The 16112-nt window shown below is 51.7% G+C and overlaps 2 protein-coding genes across 2 annotated transcripts; one reads left to right on the top strand and one right to left on the bottom strand.

Annotated features, from left to right (window-relative positions):
- Positions 1–2932: 2932 nt before the first annotated feature.
- VFPPC_03250 (OPT oligopeptide transporter family) lies at positions 2933–5916 on the top strand (the record flags this gene model as incomplete). The annotated part of the gene is made up of 3 exons (XM_018282774.1): positions 2933–3037; positions 3314–5647; positions 5713–5916. The coding sequence occupies 3 exons, from the start codon at positions 2933–2935 to the stop codon at positions 5914–5916; spliced, it is 2643 nt and encodes an 880-aa protein (XP_018147391.1).
- A 742-nt stretch (positions 5917–6658) lies between these two features.
- Positions 6659–14979, bottom strand: VFPPC_03249 (non-ribosomal peptide synthase; the record flags this gene model as incomplete). Its single annotated transcript, XM_022428315.1, has 2 exons — positions 6659–13319; positions 13388–14979. 2 exons carry the CDS (start codon positions 14977–14979, stop codon positions 6659–6661), a joined length of 8253 nt encoding a protein of 2750 aa, XP_022284600.1.
- Between the last annotated feature and the right edge of the window lie 1133 nt (positions 14980–16112).

Genomic DNA, 16112 nt, shown 5'->3' with positions numbered 1-16112 from the left:
CAAATGCTTGATTTAGCGTCATTGAGTGAGGCAGTGCAAATCTTGGTTGAAGACCTTGCACACCTGCGAAACAATAACCATGAATGAATGCATGCCCGAATGACGAAGGAATGTTGCTTGATATGTGGAGAGGGATTAGCAGATTTGACGTCTTTGAACTTGCTTCAATGTTCAAGAAAAATCCTGTGTGCTGCTGTCCTTCTGTTGGAGGAAATGATGATGAATGACGAGGTACTGAAAACAAAAGGTCTAACAGAGCTGAAATGCCTGAATACCCTGCACCTTCTGCAAGTAAAGACGGTGACTTCCTATCAATATCGATAACCAAGTGAGTGTCGACCATTAGACGAAGCGCGATCGAGTTCAGAAAATTTCCACATCAACACCTTGTCATCGAGTACCGATGTTGCTGATAGAGAACTGTAAATGCTTCTAGGATATCCGCCATGCACCACTTTCTTTACTCCATGGATAGCCGGCACGGATTGTGCTGCCGAAGCAATGGGAGAGTACTAAATATCTGCTGTTGTGGCGTTGAATAAACGGCTGTTTCGGCTTGGCCTAAAAATACTCGTGCCGATTATGCCGTCTCACAGTACAAGTTTCACATTCCTCGAATATTCGAATTAGCCCAGACCCGTCGTTATCGAGCAGGAAGAAAGGCGCTATGCGATTGGATCCTTAGACGTGTAAAGTAATAGCCTTGGTAACGTCCGAAAAAAAAAATATTCGCATTGAATAGTCCTCGCGGCATTGTGCGGGTGATGACTATCGACTGGCCAGGCTGGATTGATGGGTGTGACTATGGCTTGCTCCGAAACCTTCAACAGCATGGCCAGATATGAGAGAGCTACTGAAGCCAGATATTTTAACACTGATCAAAGTTCATAAACTTTGTTTCTGCTTTCGTGTCCGCTGTGAATGTTCATATACACCCAACCCGTGACCAGACGAGTATCATCGCCAGTTGATACTGAAATAGATGCTCATTCATTCTTGATGCCAGGGCGGTGGGAGTGTCACCGTAGTCAGTCGTCTGTGAACCACAGGGTATCTGCTGATAATAATGCGAAAAGTCGATGCAGCGCTGGCACTTTATGATCTTCAATTAGGTGTTTGATGAGTTATTCCCGTGTGAGGAATGCTGCGCAGTAGGTTTCGCCCTGTTGGTAAGGGCTACCACTGCACAATCTGGTGCCAAGATGTTCACAGGCATTGATAAATGTCAGCATGAAGCGATCCCATCGGTATCAATCATCCACTTGTGTATCAATCAGCGACTCAAGTGTCTCAGTTGGCTGTGTAGCGTGCCGAAATGCCGACCAGAAGCAACTTTGACCACCAATTCTGTGTCCATGCTTTCTGTTTGGTGTCGTATGAGGAGTGGCAATAACACAGCCCAAGAGATGTGAAGTTCGTTTCTTGTGCCAATGGCTCCATCTCCACCCCCTCTTCTTGGGCCAATCCTGGGCGAATCCATCTGCGTGGACTTCAATCGTGTGGACAGTTGTGTGCTGCGGATGACAGACGGTTTGACCATAGAGGGGCCACTTGTGCTCCGTTGCCGTGAGCCGATTAGTTTGAGTCAAGGACGCAACAGTGCCCAATGCGCATTCGAGCTTGGCTCAAAGTTCCAAAGACGGTGGTATCGCGCCTTTCTTCTTGCAGAAGGTAGGGGCAAATGATTCGTCGGGGTCCCGTAACGAGGTTGAGGACTTTGGGGAAGAAGAAAATGGCATGTTTGAGCGACGGGTGCCAAAAGGCTCAATCGGATCAATGGATGGCACTGCAGAGGCAGAGCCGGCTGAATTGCCCCGTTGGATATGCTTGTGTGTGCCACTCAATGGAACTGCATTGAATTTGCAGCTGGGATCAATTCCTTAAAAAGTCTTTGTAGAAACACGATCACCATACGGGATATTTTGAGGAACTGACGATCTGACCCTGATGAGATAACTGGTAGAGTTGATTGATGCAGGCCGGCAAAGCGGCACAGGCTGGACCCTCTTTTCTGGTCCGACAGGTCTGGGCATGGGCTTGACAGATCCAAGGGCAGGAGCGACTTCGTGGGCTCTTACTCAACAGATGAGGTCACTGTCTGCGGTCAACTGCATGTGGTGCTGGGTCTTTTCTAGGTGCCTGGGAGGAATCCAATGGCCGCTGTGGGTGGCTTCTTCCGGCGCTTCAGGGGCTCAGGGCTCTGAGGTCCTGGCTCCAATGTTCGTGCACATGGCCTCTGACCGGTGCACTCACCAACCCAGCATCAGCGACCTCAGCTGGAATGTCTGCTCATCGGCCGCTCCAGCCAGTCACAATCCGCCAACAGCACTCGTTCAGCCAGTCAGCGTGAAGGATCGGACTGTCTGTGTGGGGCCGCTGGAAATAAATCTTTCCATGGCTAAAGCGAGTTGCCCAGAGTCGGCTGGTCATGGCCCGCAGCCTGTCACCCGCTACCCGTTGGCTGCGGCGAGTCCCTCTTGCCTTCAATGCCAATCTGCCTGCCCTTTCAAGTCGCACCTGCCAGCCAAGATTCGAAGCACGCATCTCGTCTTGTAGCATCTGCATCTGCCCCAAGGCTCGGGCCCAGACCCAGACCCAGACCAAGACCCAGATCCAGTCAGAACCCGGCCGCCCCCCTCCACCAAACTCCGCGCATCTCGTTCGTTCCCTTTCGTTTGTCCTGCATTGGACATCCCATGTTCATCCTCATCAACGTCGTCGAATTCTCGCCCTCGCATCCCATCTCCCAACACGGCCAGACGCCATCCCATCGCTCGAGTGACGACGCTCGCCGTCCGCCCACTGTCACTTTCTCGAGAAAGCCCTTGGTTAGAGACACCATTGCGACAATCTTCGAGCCCAGCGAGGGCCTTCGCCTTCCCTCAGCGACCCCCTCTGTCTGCAAACGCAGTCACGCCACTCGTTCGTCGCCATGGCCGAGGATGAGAAACGAGTAGCAACAGAGGCGACAGAGGCCGCTGAAGATGCATCACGGCGTCCGTCTGCTACACTCACCGAGAAATCCGAACAAACTTCGGTAAGGCATACCTCATTCCCCGCTGGCTGGTCATCATCTTGTTCCGAACGGGTTGGGACCCATGATGTAGTGGATTTGCTGCCCAGTTTGGCTCTCGTTTTTGCTCGATATGCCTTGATCGATACGCCTACGATGAAATGGAGGAGGGGCGTGTGACCTCTCTGTGAATTCATAAAGTGTGGAGATGGCTTTTGGCGATAACTTGGGAACAAGCAGGACGCTGCGAATCGTTTTAGGACATGGAAACGCTAATTGGAATCATTGCATCGCTTACAGGAACCATTCTCATATGACGAAGATGACACCTTTGCCCGTCGAGGCGAGCAACCGCGCACGCCTACCGCCATCGAGCACGACCTCAATGTTACGGAAGATGACCTTCTCGAGGCCAAGGAGCTCGCCTCCCAGTACACGCTGGAAGAAGTTCGCGACATTATGATCAGGGTACGGCGAATTCACGAAAAGGATCCCAATTTCCCCACCACGGTCATCGAAAAGATCAAGACGTTTCTTGACAACGAGACTGTCTTTGAAAACCCCGACCAACACCAACATCTCATCCAAGAGATGAAGCTCGAGGCCGCTCTTGTGACCAGCAACAGCCCCTACTCCGAAGTTCGTGCGGTAGTTAGCAATAAGGACGATCCAAAAACGCCATGCTCGACCATCCGCAGTTGGACCATCGGCCTTTTGTTTTCCGTTTTGCTTGCTTTCATCAACCAGCTTTTTGACATCCGCCAGCCTGCCATTCGTGTCATGGCAAACGTTGCCCAGCTACTAGCTTATCCCATTGGCAAAGCTGCCGAGTCCTGGCTTCCTGATAAAGGTTTTACATTATTTGGAGTTAGACACAGCCTCAATCCGGGCCCTTTTTCGAAGAAGGAGCACATGCTTATCACCATCATGGCGAATGTAGCCTACAACACGCCATACACAAACTATATCATTTGGGTACAGTATCTTCCGCAGTACTTTGACCAACCATATGCGTCGCATTTTGCATACCAGCTACTGATTGCTCTCGCCACCAACTTTATTGGTTACGGCATTGCGGGCATTTGCCGGAGATTTCTCGTCTATCCGTCTTACTGCGTCTGGCCGGCGTCGCTGGTTACCATTGCTCTCAATTCGGCGTTCCACACTGAAATGAACCCGCCTGTTGGCGGTCCATTCCGCTCGATTTGGAGAATTTCACGCATCAAGTTCTTCTACCTCATGTTCGCGGCCATGTTTGTGTGGTTCTGGTTCCCCAACTACATCTGGGTCAGCTTGTCCAAGTTTAACTGGATCAGTTGGATAGCCCCCGGCCATCGAGACCTAAACATCATCACCGGCATCAACAACGGTCTCGGACTCAACCCTTTTCCTACATGGGACTGGAACGTACTTTTGTGGGACTCGGCTGATCCCCTCATGGTCCCTTTCTTCAGTACCGTGAATCGTTTCATTGGCGTATTCGCTTCCTTCTGGGTGGTATTGATCTTCTGGTACAAGAACGTGTACAACACAGGCTACCTCCCCATCAACACCAACAGAGTCTACGACCGTTTTGCTCAACTGTACAATATAACGAAAGCAACCGACGACCACGGACTGTTCAACGCTGAGAAATACGCCTCATACTCACCTCCTTATTTGGGGGCTGGCAATGTAGTCATTTATATGTTCTTTTTCGCCATTTACACTTCGACACTTACCTACGCCGCGTTGTATCACTGGCATGAAATTGCCATGGGATTCAAGGCCCTGTTTTACAACATTTGGCCCAAGAAGAAGCCCGTCAAGGAGGAGCGGGTGTTGGACGTGCACAACAGATTGATGCGAGCCTATCCAGAGGTGCCCGAGTGGTGGTATATGCTTTGCCTTGCCATTGCTATTGCCTTCGGAATTTCAGGCATCGTCGGATGGGATACTCATACCTCTCCTGGCGTTGTGTTCTGGGGTTTGGGTCTTTGCGTTGTATTTGTGATCCCTGTTGGTATCATCAAGGCTATGACGGGCATTGAGGTGACCCTCAACGTTTTGGCCGAGTTTGTCGGTGGTTCTTGGGTTGACGGCAACGCCCTTGCCATGAACTACTTCAAATCATTCGGATATGTCACCTGCGCGCACGCCATTTGGTTCTGCAATGACTTGAAGCTTGCGCACTATGTCAAAATACCGCCTCGTCAGACCTTCGTTGCTCAGATGGTTGCCACATTCCTCAGCACCATTGTTTGCATTGGTGTTTTGAACTTTCAGATGAGCAGCATCAACGGCGTGTGCACACCAGGCGCCCAGTACAAACTCACCTGCCCTGGTGTCAACACCTTTTTCACCGCCTCGGTCCTCTGGGGAACCGTCGGTCCTGAAAAGATTTTCGGGCATCGTGGCCAATACAGCCAGACTTTGATCGGCTTCCCACTTGGCGTTGTTGTCGTGGTTTTGATCTGGGCTCTCGGCAAGAAGTTTCCCAAGTGGACTTGGATTCGACAACTTCACCCAGTCGTTATTCTCTACGGAGGTATTGTCTGGGCACCATACAACATGTCATATGTGTGGCCATCCGTGCCCATTGCCTACTTTTCATGGATCTATCTTAAGACCAGGTTCCTTGGTCTTTGGTCCAAGGTATGTGCTTTCGCAACGCGTTCTCCCACATCATATCCTACGGTAGTTATTAACCTAAACAATAGTACAACTTTGTTCTCTCAGCAGCATGGTCATGTGGCATCGCCATCTCGGGCATCATCATCTTCTTCAGCTTACAATACACTGAAACCGACTTCAAATGGTGGGGCAACAATGTTTCCCAAATGGGATGCGAAGGCAGCGCCTGTGCCCTCAAGAACCTCGCTCCCAATGGTTATTTCGGCCCCGGAGTCGGCGAGTTCAGCTGATGCGAAACGAAAGTGTAATGGAGGAAGATTTTCTAATCCCCGAGCCGGATCTTATTATAGGTACAAAGCCGGCGCAACATGCAGTAAAGCGATCATGTCCTGGAGTTGGAGTACTTTGATTTTGTGTGTTTTTTTGTCCACTCCATGTGGAAACTTGATGACGGGGCTTTTTTCAATTTCATGGGTTGTTTTGGAATCGGGTCTTGCATTATGTATTGCAGATGGTTGGCCCACTGGGAAAGAAGGTGTTTGAAAGAACAAAGTTATACCCTAGGTTGTATTTTGCGTGTGTTGGGATTTATGGGATTAGGGAGCTGTACGGAGTATAGTAAAGGGTAGTTTAGATGTAGGACGGGGACTGTAAACTATGTTTGTCAAATACGATGTTTATTAGACATTTTGGCGTCTGCATCAGGTTGAATGTGCAACACTGAAATATGTACTGCTATTGTATGCCGTAGAAATTTCTGTCTGGAAGCGTGCATGTCGAACATCACTGTTGAAATACATTCTCGATAGATTTTGTTGCACAGGTGACGTCACCAGAAACACAGGAAACGAAGTAAGGTACTCTAAATGTATTCATCATTCTTATACATCATGTACAAACGACGATTGATCATGATGCCTTTATCCAAAACGCCAGGCTAACTAACATCCGCAATGCAATGCGCTATACCGCTCCACTATAGACATAAATAGACAAAAAAAGAAAAAAGATATACAAGACACAAAAGATGGTTTAGTGACCCATCCATGATCGCGGAGAGATGGATCTGCTCGCGTTTCTAAACTCCTCCTTCCAACTGGCACGGGGTGACTCGCCGCTCAGGGGGCTCACGTCACCGTTATTATGGCGCTGGTCAGGGACGACTGCGCTCGTGCCGATTTCCACAGCCGCCTCGGGCACAGTCTGCATGCCACTGCCGTCTTTGATGCCCAGGCTGTCGTGGTTGATGGCTTCCCAGCTGGATGATTCGCTGATGGCGCCTTCGGCGATGATAGGGCTGCGCTCTTTGCTGAGATTGACGCGCGACTTGACCCAGCCGCCTGCCTTTGAGGAAAAGTCCTTCACGGAACCGTGGCTGCCGCCGTGGCGGAACCGGCGGAGGTGGCCTTTGCCCTTGTTAAGAAGCGCCCAGTTTGATGAGGATGTCTTGGTGGGCGTGAAGCCGGCGTGAAAGCTGACGACTGGCTTTTTGCGACCCGGTTTGGAGAGGAAGCCCGAGGCCTGCATCTTGCGGGTGATGAGGTCGATTTGGCTGGATATGGTGGGTGCGGTGATGACTTCTACGGCTGTGATGTGTACGGTGTGGATGCCTTCGATTTCGACCTTGCGCAGGTCTTGGTTGAGGCGTTGGGCAAAGAGGTATGCGGGGAGGAGGGAGCCGGAGATGTCGTAGAAGCGAGACTGGATGAGGTCTCGCTCGGAGATGCCTTGTGTTGCTGGGTGGAGGAGCTCGTTCCAGCTGGACATGAGGAATTGCTGGAGGAGGTCGCGCTGCTCGGTGGTGAGCCAGTGCGAGTACGAGACTTGGTTGACGTCTGGCTCTGGCCTCTCGAGCAGGACTCGCGGCTGGAGAGACTCGTAGTCACTTGAGGGCTGGAGGATGGGCTGGCTGATGGTGTCGTAGCAGGCGAGGGTTTCGACAGATGCGACGAGAAGGCCCATTGCTGCTTGTGCGAATTGCTCTGGCACTCGGTCTGGGGAGAATTCAATGTTGAGCGAGACCTTGTCTGGTGACAGCATTGTTGAGCTGACAAAGAGGTCGGGGACATCCCGAATCTGTGGCTGGAGGAGATTGTAGGTAAATGTTGTGTTGTCAATGTTGAGAGTCGTGGTTCCGTCGACTGGGACCTGGGATCTGTGTCGCACGACGGTGCTGAATCGAGACCAGTTGGCCCAGTCTGTGCATTCTTGAACAATCTTTTGTGCGCCCATTGCTTCGTAGGGAAGTGACGTTGCGCTGTCGCGCTGAATGAGTTGGAGAACTTGCAGTGGCGAACTATTGACAATGGGGAACCGCACACGGATGGGGACGATGTTCTCCATGGGACCGGCGATGGATGAAACATCTACGCTTGTCTCCAGCTTGAGACGACGGCCCTCGACGATTTCTCCAAAGACAACGTCTGGGTTGCCAGAGAGCGTAGCCATGACCATGGCCCACGCGGCCTTGAGAACGCTGTCGAACGTGATTCCAAACTCGTTGAGTGGCGAAATCTTGACTTGCTCCTGTATAGATTTGACTTCTGAAACTGGAGGAAGCGGCTTAGATCGAGGAACGACTTGAGAGACCTTGGACTTCTCGAGTCTTCGTCGCCAGTAGTACATGCTGTCATCATAGCGAGCTCCCCGCAGAGCACGAGTGTAGTCGAAAAACGAGGTCCGTCGAAGCTCGGTTGTGGGATGCTCGTACAACTTGACGAAATCCTGTACGAGTCTTGGCACAGCAGACTCGCTTACTTGCGCATAGCTGAATCGGATGACCAGCTTGGCACCCTGCTGTCCAGCATCAAGCAAAGCAAACTTGGTGGCCGGCTTTCGCAGCTGCAGTGCCTCCTTCTGGAAACGCTTCAGGACCTGCTGCATCTCCTTTTCTAAGGCCAAGACTGGGACAGTCTTTTGTTCAAACTCTGCTTGAAAGGAGTCGATGGCTACTTGGAACAGGTTGCAATCGTGCACCGCAAAAGCTGTGCGAAGAGAAGTGTGCAAGCGTGTGAGGGCATCACAAGCCTCCTCAACGCACTGCGCCCGAATTGCACCATTAAAGTTGATGACAAGGCAGCGTACATCGCTTCTAGGTCCATATAGACTAGGTTCAAGGCAGTGAAGCTGGTGTGATGATGCTTCAGCAACGTCAATGACATCGTTCCAGGGAATGTCGAGCTGAGGTGCGACAATGAGCTTGACGAAACCGTGGTCTGTTCCTTCGGGTAACTTGCGGACGGCGACGCTGGGTTTGGGAGAAACCTTGGCCTTCATCGGCTTGATAAGCTGGTGTTCTTTGATCTCAAGTGACTGACACATTTGCGTGAGAGTGGTTCCGCCGAGGAGTTTGTTGATGGCGATATCGAACCCGTTCTGACGGCATGACAGAACAAGTCGCATGGCCTGGAGCTTGTCACCACCAGCATCCAAGAAGTTGTCTGATGCTTTGATGTCTGCGGCCATCACTTGCAAAACAGCGGCCCAGATGAGGCGCATTGACTCCTCAGTTTGCGTGAGTGGAAGCGGCTTGCTCTGGATGCCTGTGAAGTAGGGTTGGGTGCTGAAGGGAACGTTGGCCAGCTCCAGCAGCTCGGCATAAGAAAACGGAGCAACCAGCTTCTGGAGCTTCCGTCTGTTGATCTTGAGCGACGTCGACAACGGGAATCGACGAACGGGAATGAACAGCGTTGGAACACATGAGGAGTGGCCAATTTTCGGCGCCTGAGCCATGGATGTTTCCGCCAACCATTTGACAGCAGCAAGCTTGGATCTCATCTGCATTGTCAACTTGTCCAGTTCAGATGGTCCCACAAACTCACCATCGCCAAACTCCAAGAATGCAGCTAGTGAGTTGATTGTGTCATTCGTTGTGATGGGTTCCACGGCCACATCTACATCTCCGCCGAGGCATTGTCGAATTTGTCTCTCCAACACAGCAATCAAAGCTGGTGACCCATTCACCAGTACCTCATCACGCATGCTCGCAAGGAAGCGAATGTGTCCCCGGTCCAAGTATCGCACACGATGTCCTGTTCTCATGTATCGCCATTTTCGTTCACTTGGAAACTGCTGGAATGCCGCGGGGTCCATGAGAGGACGACCATGCACATATCTGTGAGGAGTAACGATGGGACTGTCAATGGCCAGTTCTCCCACAGCACCGATGGGGAGGAACTTCTTGGGGTCTTCAGGATTCAAAATCAGGAATCGACCTAGCAGTGGTGGTGCAATAATGTTTGTGTCGCTCGACTCGGAGATATTGAACACTGAGATCGCGAGGGGGCACACATCTGGAGCGCCATAAGCAAGAAGAACATCCCTGGTGCCAAGCCATGGCTTGAAGGTATCCTCATCAAGAGTCCTTGTGCGGAAGCAGATAGTCTGCAGATTTGTCACATTTGCTGGGTTGATCTTGCGCGACAAGCCAGCCGTCATATATGTCCAAGTAATGTCCATGCGGGCAATGGTACCCTCCAAATCATTGACTCGCTCCAATGCCGAGGGAATGCAAACACAGCCTCCGTGGAGGAGAGTTCCCAAGATCTCGACAAGCGCAACGTCGACTGTGTAAGCCGAAATTTGAAGGACTCTGCTGGCATTATGAATCTTCAACGCTTGCCCCTGAACCGAGAGAATCGAGCACAGCGATTCATGAGTAAAGAAGCAACCCTTTGGGCGCTCAGCACCAGGAGCCAAGAAAGCACAGGCTGCTTGCTGAGGTAGAGGTTCCTGTGGAAACACAGAAACTTGCGGTGGCAGAGACGTGAGGAAGGTCTCGTTAACCTTGACACAATATCGGATAAATTGGCTGACATGCTTGTAGGCTCCCTCGGTAACAACCACAAGCTGAGGCTCAAGCTGGTTGATCATAGCTTCAACCATGAGCATGTCCTGAGCATCAAGGCAAACAAAGCAGCCCCCAGCTTGCATCACGGCAAGCATGATAATTGGGGACCACCGGCTCTTTTCCAAAACAATGGGCACGAGAACACCAGGGCCGACACCAATATTGGTGAGGTAAGTTGCGAGCGCGGTGACGCTGGCCTGGACTTGCTGGTACGACAGCTCGCCATCCCAGGCATAAATAGCCGGGAAATTGGGACGGGCTCTGCACTGTCTAAGGATGAGCTGGTGCAGGCAGGTGGAGATTTTTGTGTCAGTTTGCTCCTCTTCCCAGTCAGGGTGCATAATTTGCTGGTGGTCGTGCTCCGTGAAAAGGTCGACTTGTGAGCATAGCTGCGCGGGAGTGCTGATAATGATTTGCAGAGCACGCTGGAACGTGTTCATCACATTGTGAAGCTGATTAGAGGACAAGCAGGTGTAGCTGACATCCGCTTGAATGCGGTCGTCGCGGAGGGTGACGCAAAGAGAGACATCGCAATTCCCGTCGATGGTATTAGCAAGTAAAACGGGCTCCCAGACGCCGCTGTCCGAGTCAGAATCGCTCAAAATGGTGTCGTCAACGTCCTGGCAGGTAACACAGGTGTTGAAGAGACTCTGTCCCTGAATACCAAGCGAGTGCTCGATCTCAGCCAAGGTCGGAACATCAGTCGTTCGAGAATCCTTGACCATTCTCTCCAACTGCCACAAGATGTCAAGTATGCTCGACATGGGTGAAAAGTCAACCAAGCATGGCACAAATGTTGCCAAGCTGCCGACATAGCGCTTCATGTTAGGCATGAGAATTTCATCTCTGCCGGCATGTGAGTATCCGAAAATAACGCGGTCCTCGCCAACATATGTTCGCAGGACAAATGCCCAGGCCAATTGAATGACGGTAGACAAGTCCAACTGGCTCTCTGCGCAGAACTGCGACAGCTGGGGGCGGCTGATGTCGAGACCGATGCCCCGAGTTTCAAGACGTCCTTGCTTTTGGATAGCGAGGTTGGGAAACGTGCATGGCGTAGCACCATTGAGATGCGATCTCCAAACCTCGACACTTCGGGGAGCATCGAGGGAAGCGATGTGGCGGTTATGTCGAGGGGGTAAAGGTTCGGCGATGGTCAATCTTCGGCCCATGTAGAGCTCCCGGAGCTGAACAATCAGGTTGTGAATGGCTGTTAAATCGCACAGAGCCTGGCTGCAATCGACTCTCAGATACGCCGTGTTGCGTGAGCGGCTTACCGAAAGCCTATGTCTTGGCAACGACTTGGACGACTTCATCGGTGGCAGCGATGAAAGGGTTTCCATGGGATCACTCGAGTCCATAAACAGCATATCAGGCGAGACTTTCTTCAAAACAACTCGATCAAACAGGCCCTTTTCCGAAACACTATCAATGAAAATGCTTCGCAAGACACTATGGGTGGCGGTAAGAGTCTGCCAGGCAGCACAGAGCGTGTCTCGACAAACCTCTGATCCATCCACAGTGGCGAGCTCGTATGTGCGACTAAGGTGGAAGCAATTGGGATCGCAACTTTGGGCAATCAGAATCTCTTGTTGAATGGGGTCAACGGGACAGATGGTCTCGATGTTATCTACCCCGGTGATGCCAACATCGACGAGCCGCTTTGACATCAGCTTGGTCAGTCCTTCATAGGATGTTTCCAACAGAGGAACATCGGAAAGCGTCAATTCGGGCTTCATCGCACTCAGGCATGAGATGGCATCCAAGATGGAAAGCTCAAAGTTGTGCATCCACTGGGTAATGCGGTCCTGATGCCTCGAGTTCACATTGAAAGAAAACTCTACTCTGGCGCCGTAGTCATCGACGCCAACAGACACCTCAAACAGGGCTATGCGACCAACCGCGGGCCCAACATCGGAGGACAATGAACGGACTTCACGATCAGGAGCGGCAACAGGTTCCAAAATGCCGTTTTCCCTCTGAAGTTGGTTGAGGGTCTCGACGCAATTGAACATGATTTCCACGGGCAGCGAAGTACCGGCGGTGTCGTCGGCTGTAAATTTGGACTGGAAAAATGGCGTTGCGCTTTGCGGTACAGCTTTGCGGGCATCTTTGAGCAGTTTGATCAGATGAATCAAGTCTGAGCCGGGTTGAACAGGAACATTGATTGGGCAGAGCGCGGTAAACCATCCAACCGTCTCGGCGACATTGAAGTCGCTGTTTCGGGCATCGCGGCCATGCTCCTGCTTCCAGACCGTGGGGATTGGGCGGTCAGAGAATGTGCTCTGGAAAGAATGCAGCAAGGCAGCAAGAAATACATCTGCAGACTCCGTTCGAAAGATATTGTTGCAGGTCTTTCTCAGAGTAGAGGCCACATCGCGAGGCAACGCAAAGGTTAGGTGCGTGGTATCACCATACAAGTTGGAGTGGCCTTCCAGTCCCCAGTATCCGAGGTCCGCCGCGGCAATGTCAAAAGGAGGGTTAGGCTCAATTAATCGTTGGCTATTTTCGTAGCTTTGATAGTCGGTCCAGTAGGTAAATGGCATTGAAGGCTCAGAAACAAGTGTTCCCTCTCGAAGCAACTCGTCCAAGTCATGCATCAAGATTTTCCACGAAATCAAGTCAACTACCAAGTGGTGAGCTGCAAGGTAAAGCAGCTGCTTGTTCTTTGTAGTTCTAATGTGCTTGACTGCAAAGACAGGACCCTTGAAAATATTCAAGGATTGTTGGGCTTGGTCAATGACTGCCAGTAAATCGTCGTCGCTGTTTACGAAAATGTGCTCGAATCTGTAGGCGCGATTTGATTCTGGCGCAATGACCTGCGCCCATCCTTGGTTGGTCAATCTGAATCGAGCTCTCAGCATAATTGCCGAGACACCAAAACGCTGACGGCGGCCTCAATATCGCCTAACGGGACATCACCCTTGACCTTCAAAAGTATACTCTGGCTGAAGCGGTAGTCCGGTCCGGTGGCAACAGATTCCCCCGCACCTCTGTTTACAGATGAGCGAAAGAAGAGCTGCTGCATGACCGCCAAGGGGAAGTATTCCTCCTCTCCCTGGTTCTGAACCAATGTCTCAGGTCGCTGCTCCTCCATCTGGACGGCATCATTGTAATTGTATCCAATTTCCAGACCCGATCGCACGCAGGAATCAGGCCGCAAGGGATCCAGGCGTTGGTCGTGGTGATGGCGATGATGACGATGATAACTAGAATTACGGTGTTGTTGTTTTGAGGTTGAAAACTCCCTCGTCTGCTGTTGTCTCCCCTCGCTCCTCCGATGCTTCATTATCTGCATGGCCATAATCTTCTCCTCAACCTCCTCGCCAATATTCTGCACCCAGGTCTGCAATTTCCTGGCGTCAGGCTCACCATGGGCATTCATAGCCATGGACTGCAGCAACACCCAAACATCGGGGCGGCGCGTATCGGAGCCCCATTCTGCGACGGCCGTCTTGAGGGTGTGAATCTGCTTTTGGGCGACCTCGCGTTCATTTTCCGGAACCAAGGTGATGAGCTCATTGTTTGGCGTGTGCACGGATGTGGTGGTGATCAGTGCGACAAATTGTCCCTCGAATGGCCCCGCGCGGGGACGCACGAGACATACCTTGGCCACTCTCAGGGTCGATAATAATAGGTTTTCCAGCTGCTGCTGCTGTTGGACGCCGCCATTCTTATTGTTGTTTGGTTGCAGCCTGGAGCCGGTGGCAGCAGCATTGTTGGCGTTTGAGCTGGCCGAGGGTACGGATGAGGGAGAGGCAGACGATGACGGTGCGGGAGACGGTGAGGGCGAGGAGGACGAAGCATGAGACATTGTTCTCGTGGGCAAGAGTTGGGTCTCCATGAGGGCTGTTGCGGTGTCGAGGTCGATGGCTGCGAACATGTCCTCGTCGTCATAGCTGCTGACCTGCGAGTGCGGCGAGTGTGAGTGTGACGGTGACTGTGAGGACGAGCTGCTGTCGAGGGCGGACACGTCAGAGACGGAGATGGGAGAGACGGGAGAGATTGGTGTTGAGGAGGAAGAGTAGGCGGCGTCGTCGTACTGCGAGGCCGCGTCTAAATTGTAATCGCAGTCGGCTTTGTCGAAGGCGTAGTGGTGGTCCAACACGAGGCGTTGGTGGTGTGATGCCGTGTGCAGTTGTGCTTGTGCTTGTGCTTGTGCTTGTGCCTCTTCGTGGGCCTTGACTCTGGCTCTGGCCTTGGCTCTGGCTTTGTCCACCAAGTTGAGCTCGACTGAGGGGCGGTTGAGATATCCCTCGAGCTCGCGATGGGCTGTGCTCAGGTCCTCGAATAAATCAGAAACCTCTGATTGCCGCCGCAGCAGCTCCGGGACATTTGCAATGCCGACTTTGGCGGGTGAAACGGGTGAAACGGGTGCAGCAGCTTGAGGTGAAGCTGGGACTCCGGCGCTGGAGTTGCGAAGTCGAAGTTGAGATGTGGTCAGCAGAGGTTGAACGAGCATCGCCTCATCAATCGGCGACCCTCTTCGACCTTGCATATCCATGGCGTCGGCGGGCGAATGCAACGCAAAGCAACGCAACGCAATGCAATGGTCTGGTAGTTAAAGAAACAACAAACAGGCCATCAAAGGGTGCTCCAACATGAAACCGTTGCGGGGGGTTTGTCTTGTTTTATTTTGTCTTGTTAGTTTTGCCTCTTCTTTCTCTTGTTACTTTTAATATCGTATTTATTTGCGGCTGTCGACTCGTGTGTGTGTGTGTGTGTATATTTGTGTGCGTGTGTCTGTCTCCTCGGCCGAGTTGCGCGAGAATAGTAGTAGGCAGTGGATGCAAAAGGGTATCAAAATCCAAATTAGACCAGACGGAGTAAAAAAAAAAAGACGACAAAAAGAAGTTTGAGAACAAAGAAGCCTCAGATATGGTCGGCACCAGGATTAAAAGAAATGGGAAACCAAACGAAACAAAACCGTCATGCACAAACGGACGGACCCTGGGCATGACATCTGGACCTATTAAACTGGTATTCAGACCAATTCAACCCGACAATCGCTTTCTGCTCCAGTCACATCTGATATCCGCCCAACCATGCTCATGCTCATGGTCAAGTGAATAATGAAAATCGCCTCGCCTGGCCCGAGCTGTGCAGTGCAGTGCAGTGCATTGCTGTGATGCATCTCGCCTGGCTCATTACTCCATGAGCAGACACCAAGACGGAGGAACTAACATGGCACCCTGGTTAAAATGCGCCATGTTGGTGTGTAAGACTTGGGGTCTTGAGGTCTTGAGGTGCAAACGGACCCCATCTTGCCCATGTCGTCTTGTCCACACATCGCATGGCATCGCATCCCCATGTCTCTCCCATGTCTCTCTCGATGGCCCAGTTTACTCAGCTGGACCCTTGACTTGAGTGAATACAGTAATGCTCGACACCTCTTCATCGACTGTCAACTGCATCGTCTATCATTTGTATGTACCCTCAAATGCAGATTGCTGGGTTTCTAGTTTCTGGTTCTGGATCGACACGGTTTCGCCGCCATGTATTTCGACCACCGCACATGTCCATGCCCATGTCCATGATGACAACTGTCGATTACCCGTCTGGTCCGGTCCATCATCAATCATGATCAGATCGCTCAAGCCGCCATTCTTACCATTCTGCCCATTCTTACCAACCAGA

The sequence above is a fragment of the Pochonia chlamydosporia genome, chromosome 2, assembly GCF_001653235.2.
Source record: "Pochonia chlamydosporia 170 chromosome 2, whole genome shotgun sequence".
NCBI classification, from domain to species: Eukaryota; Fungi; Ascomycota; class Sordariomycetes; order Hypocreales; family Clavicipitaceae; genus Pochonia; species Pochonia chlamydosporia.
The sequence above is the reverse complement of the archived record's forward strand: the minus strand, read 5'-3'. Positions and strand labels throughout refer to the sequence as shown.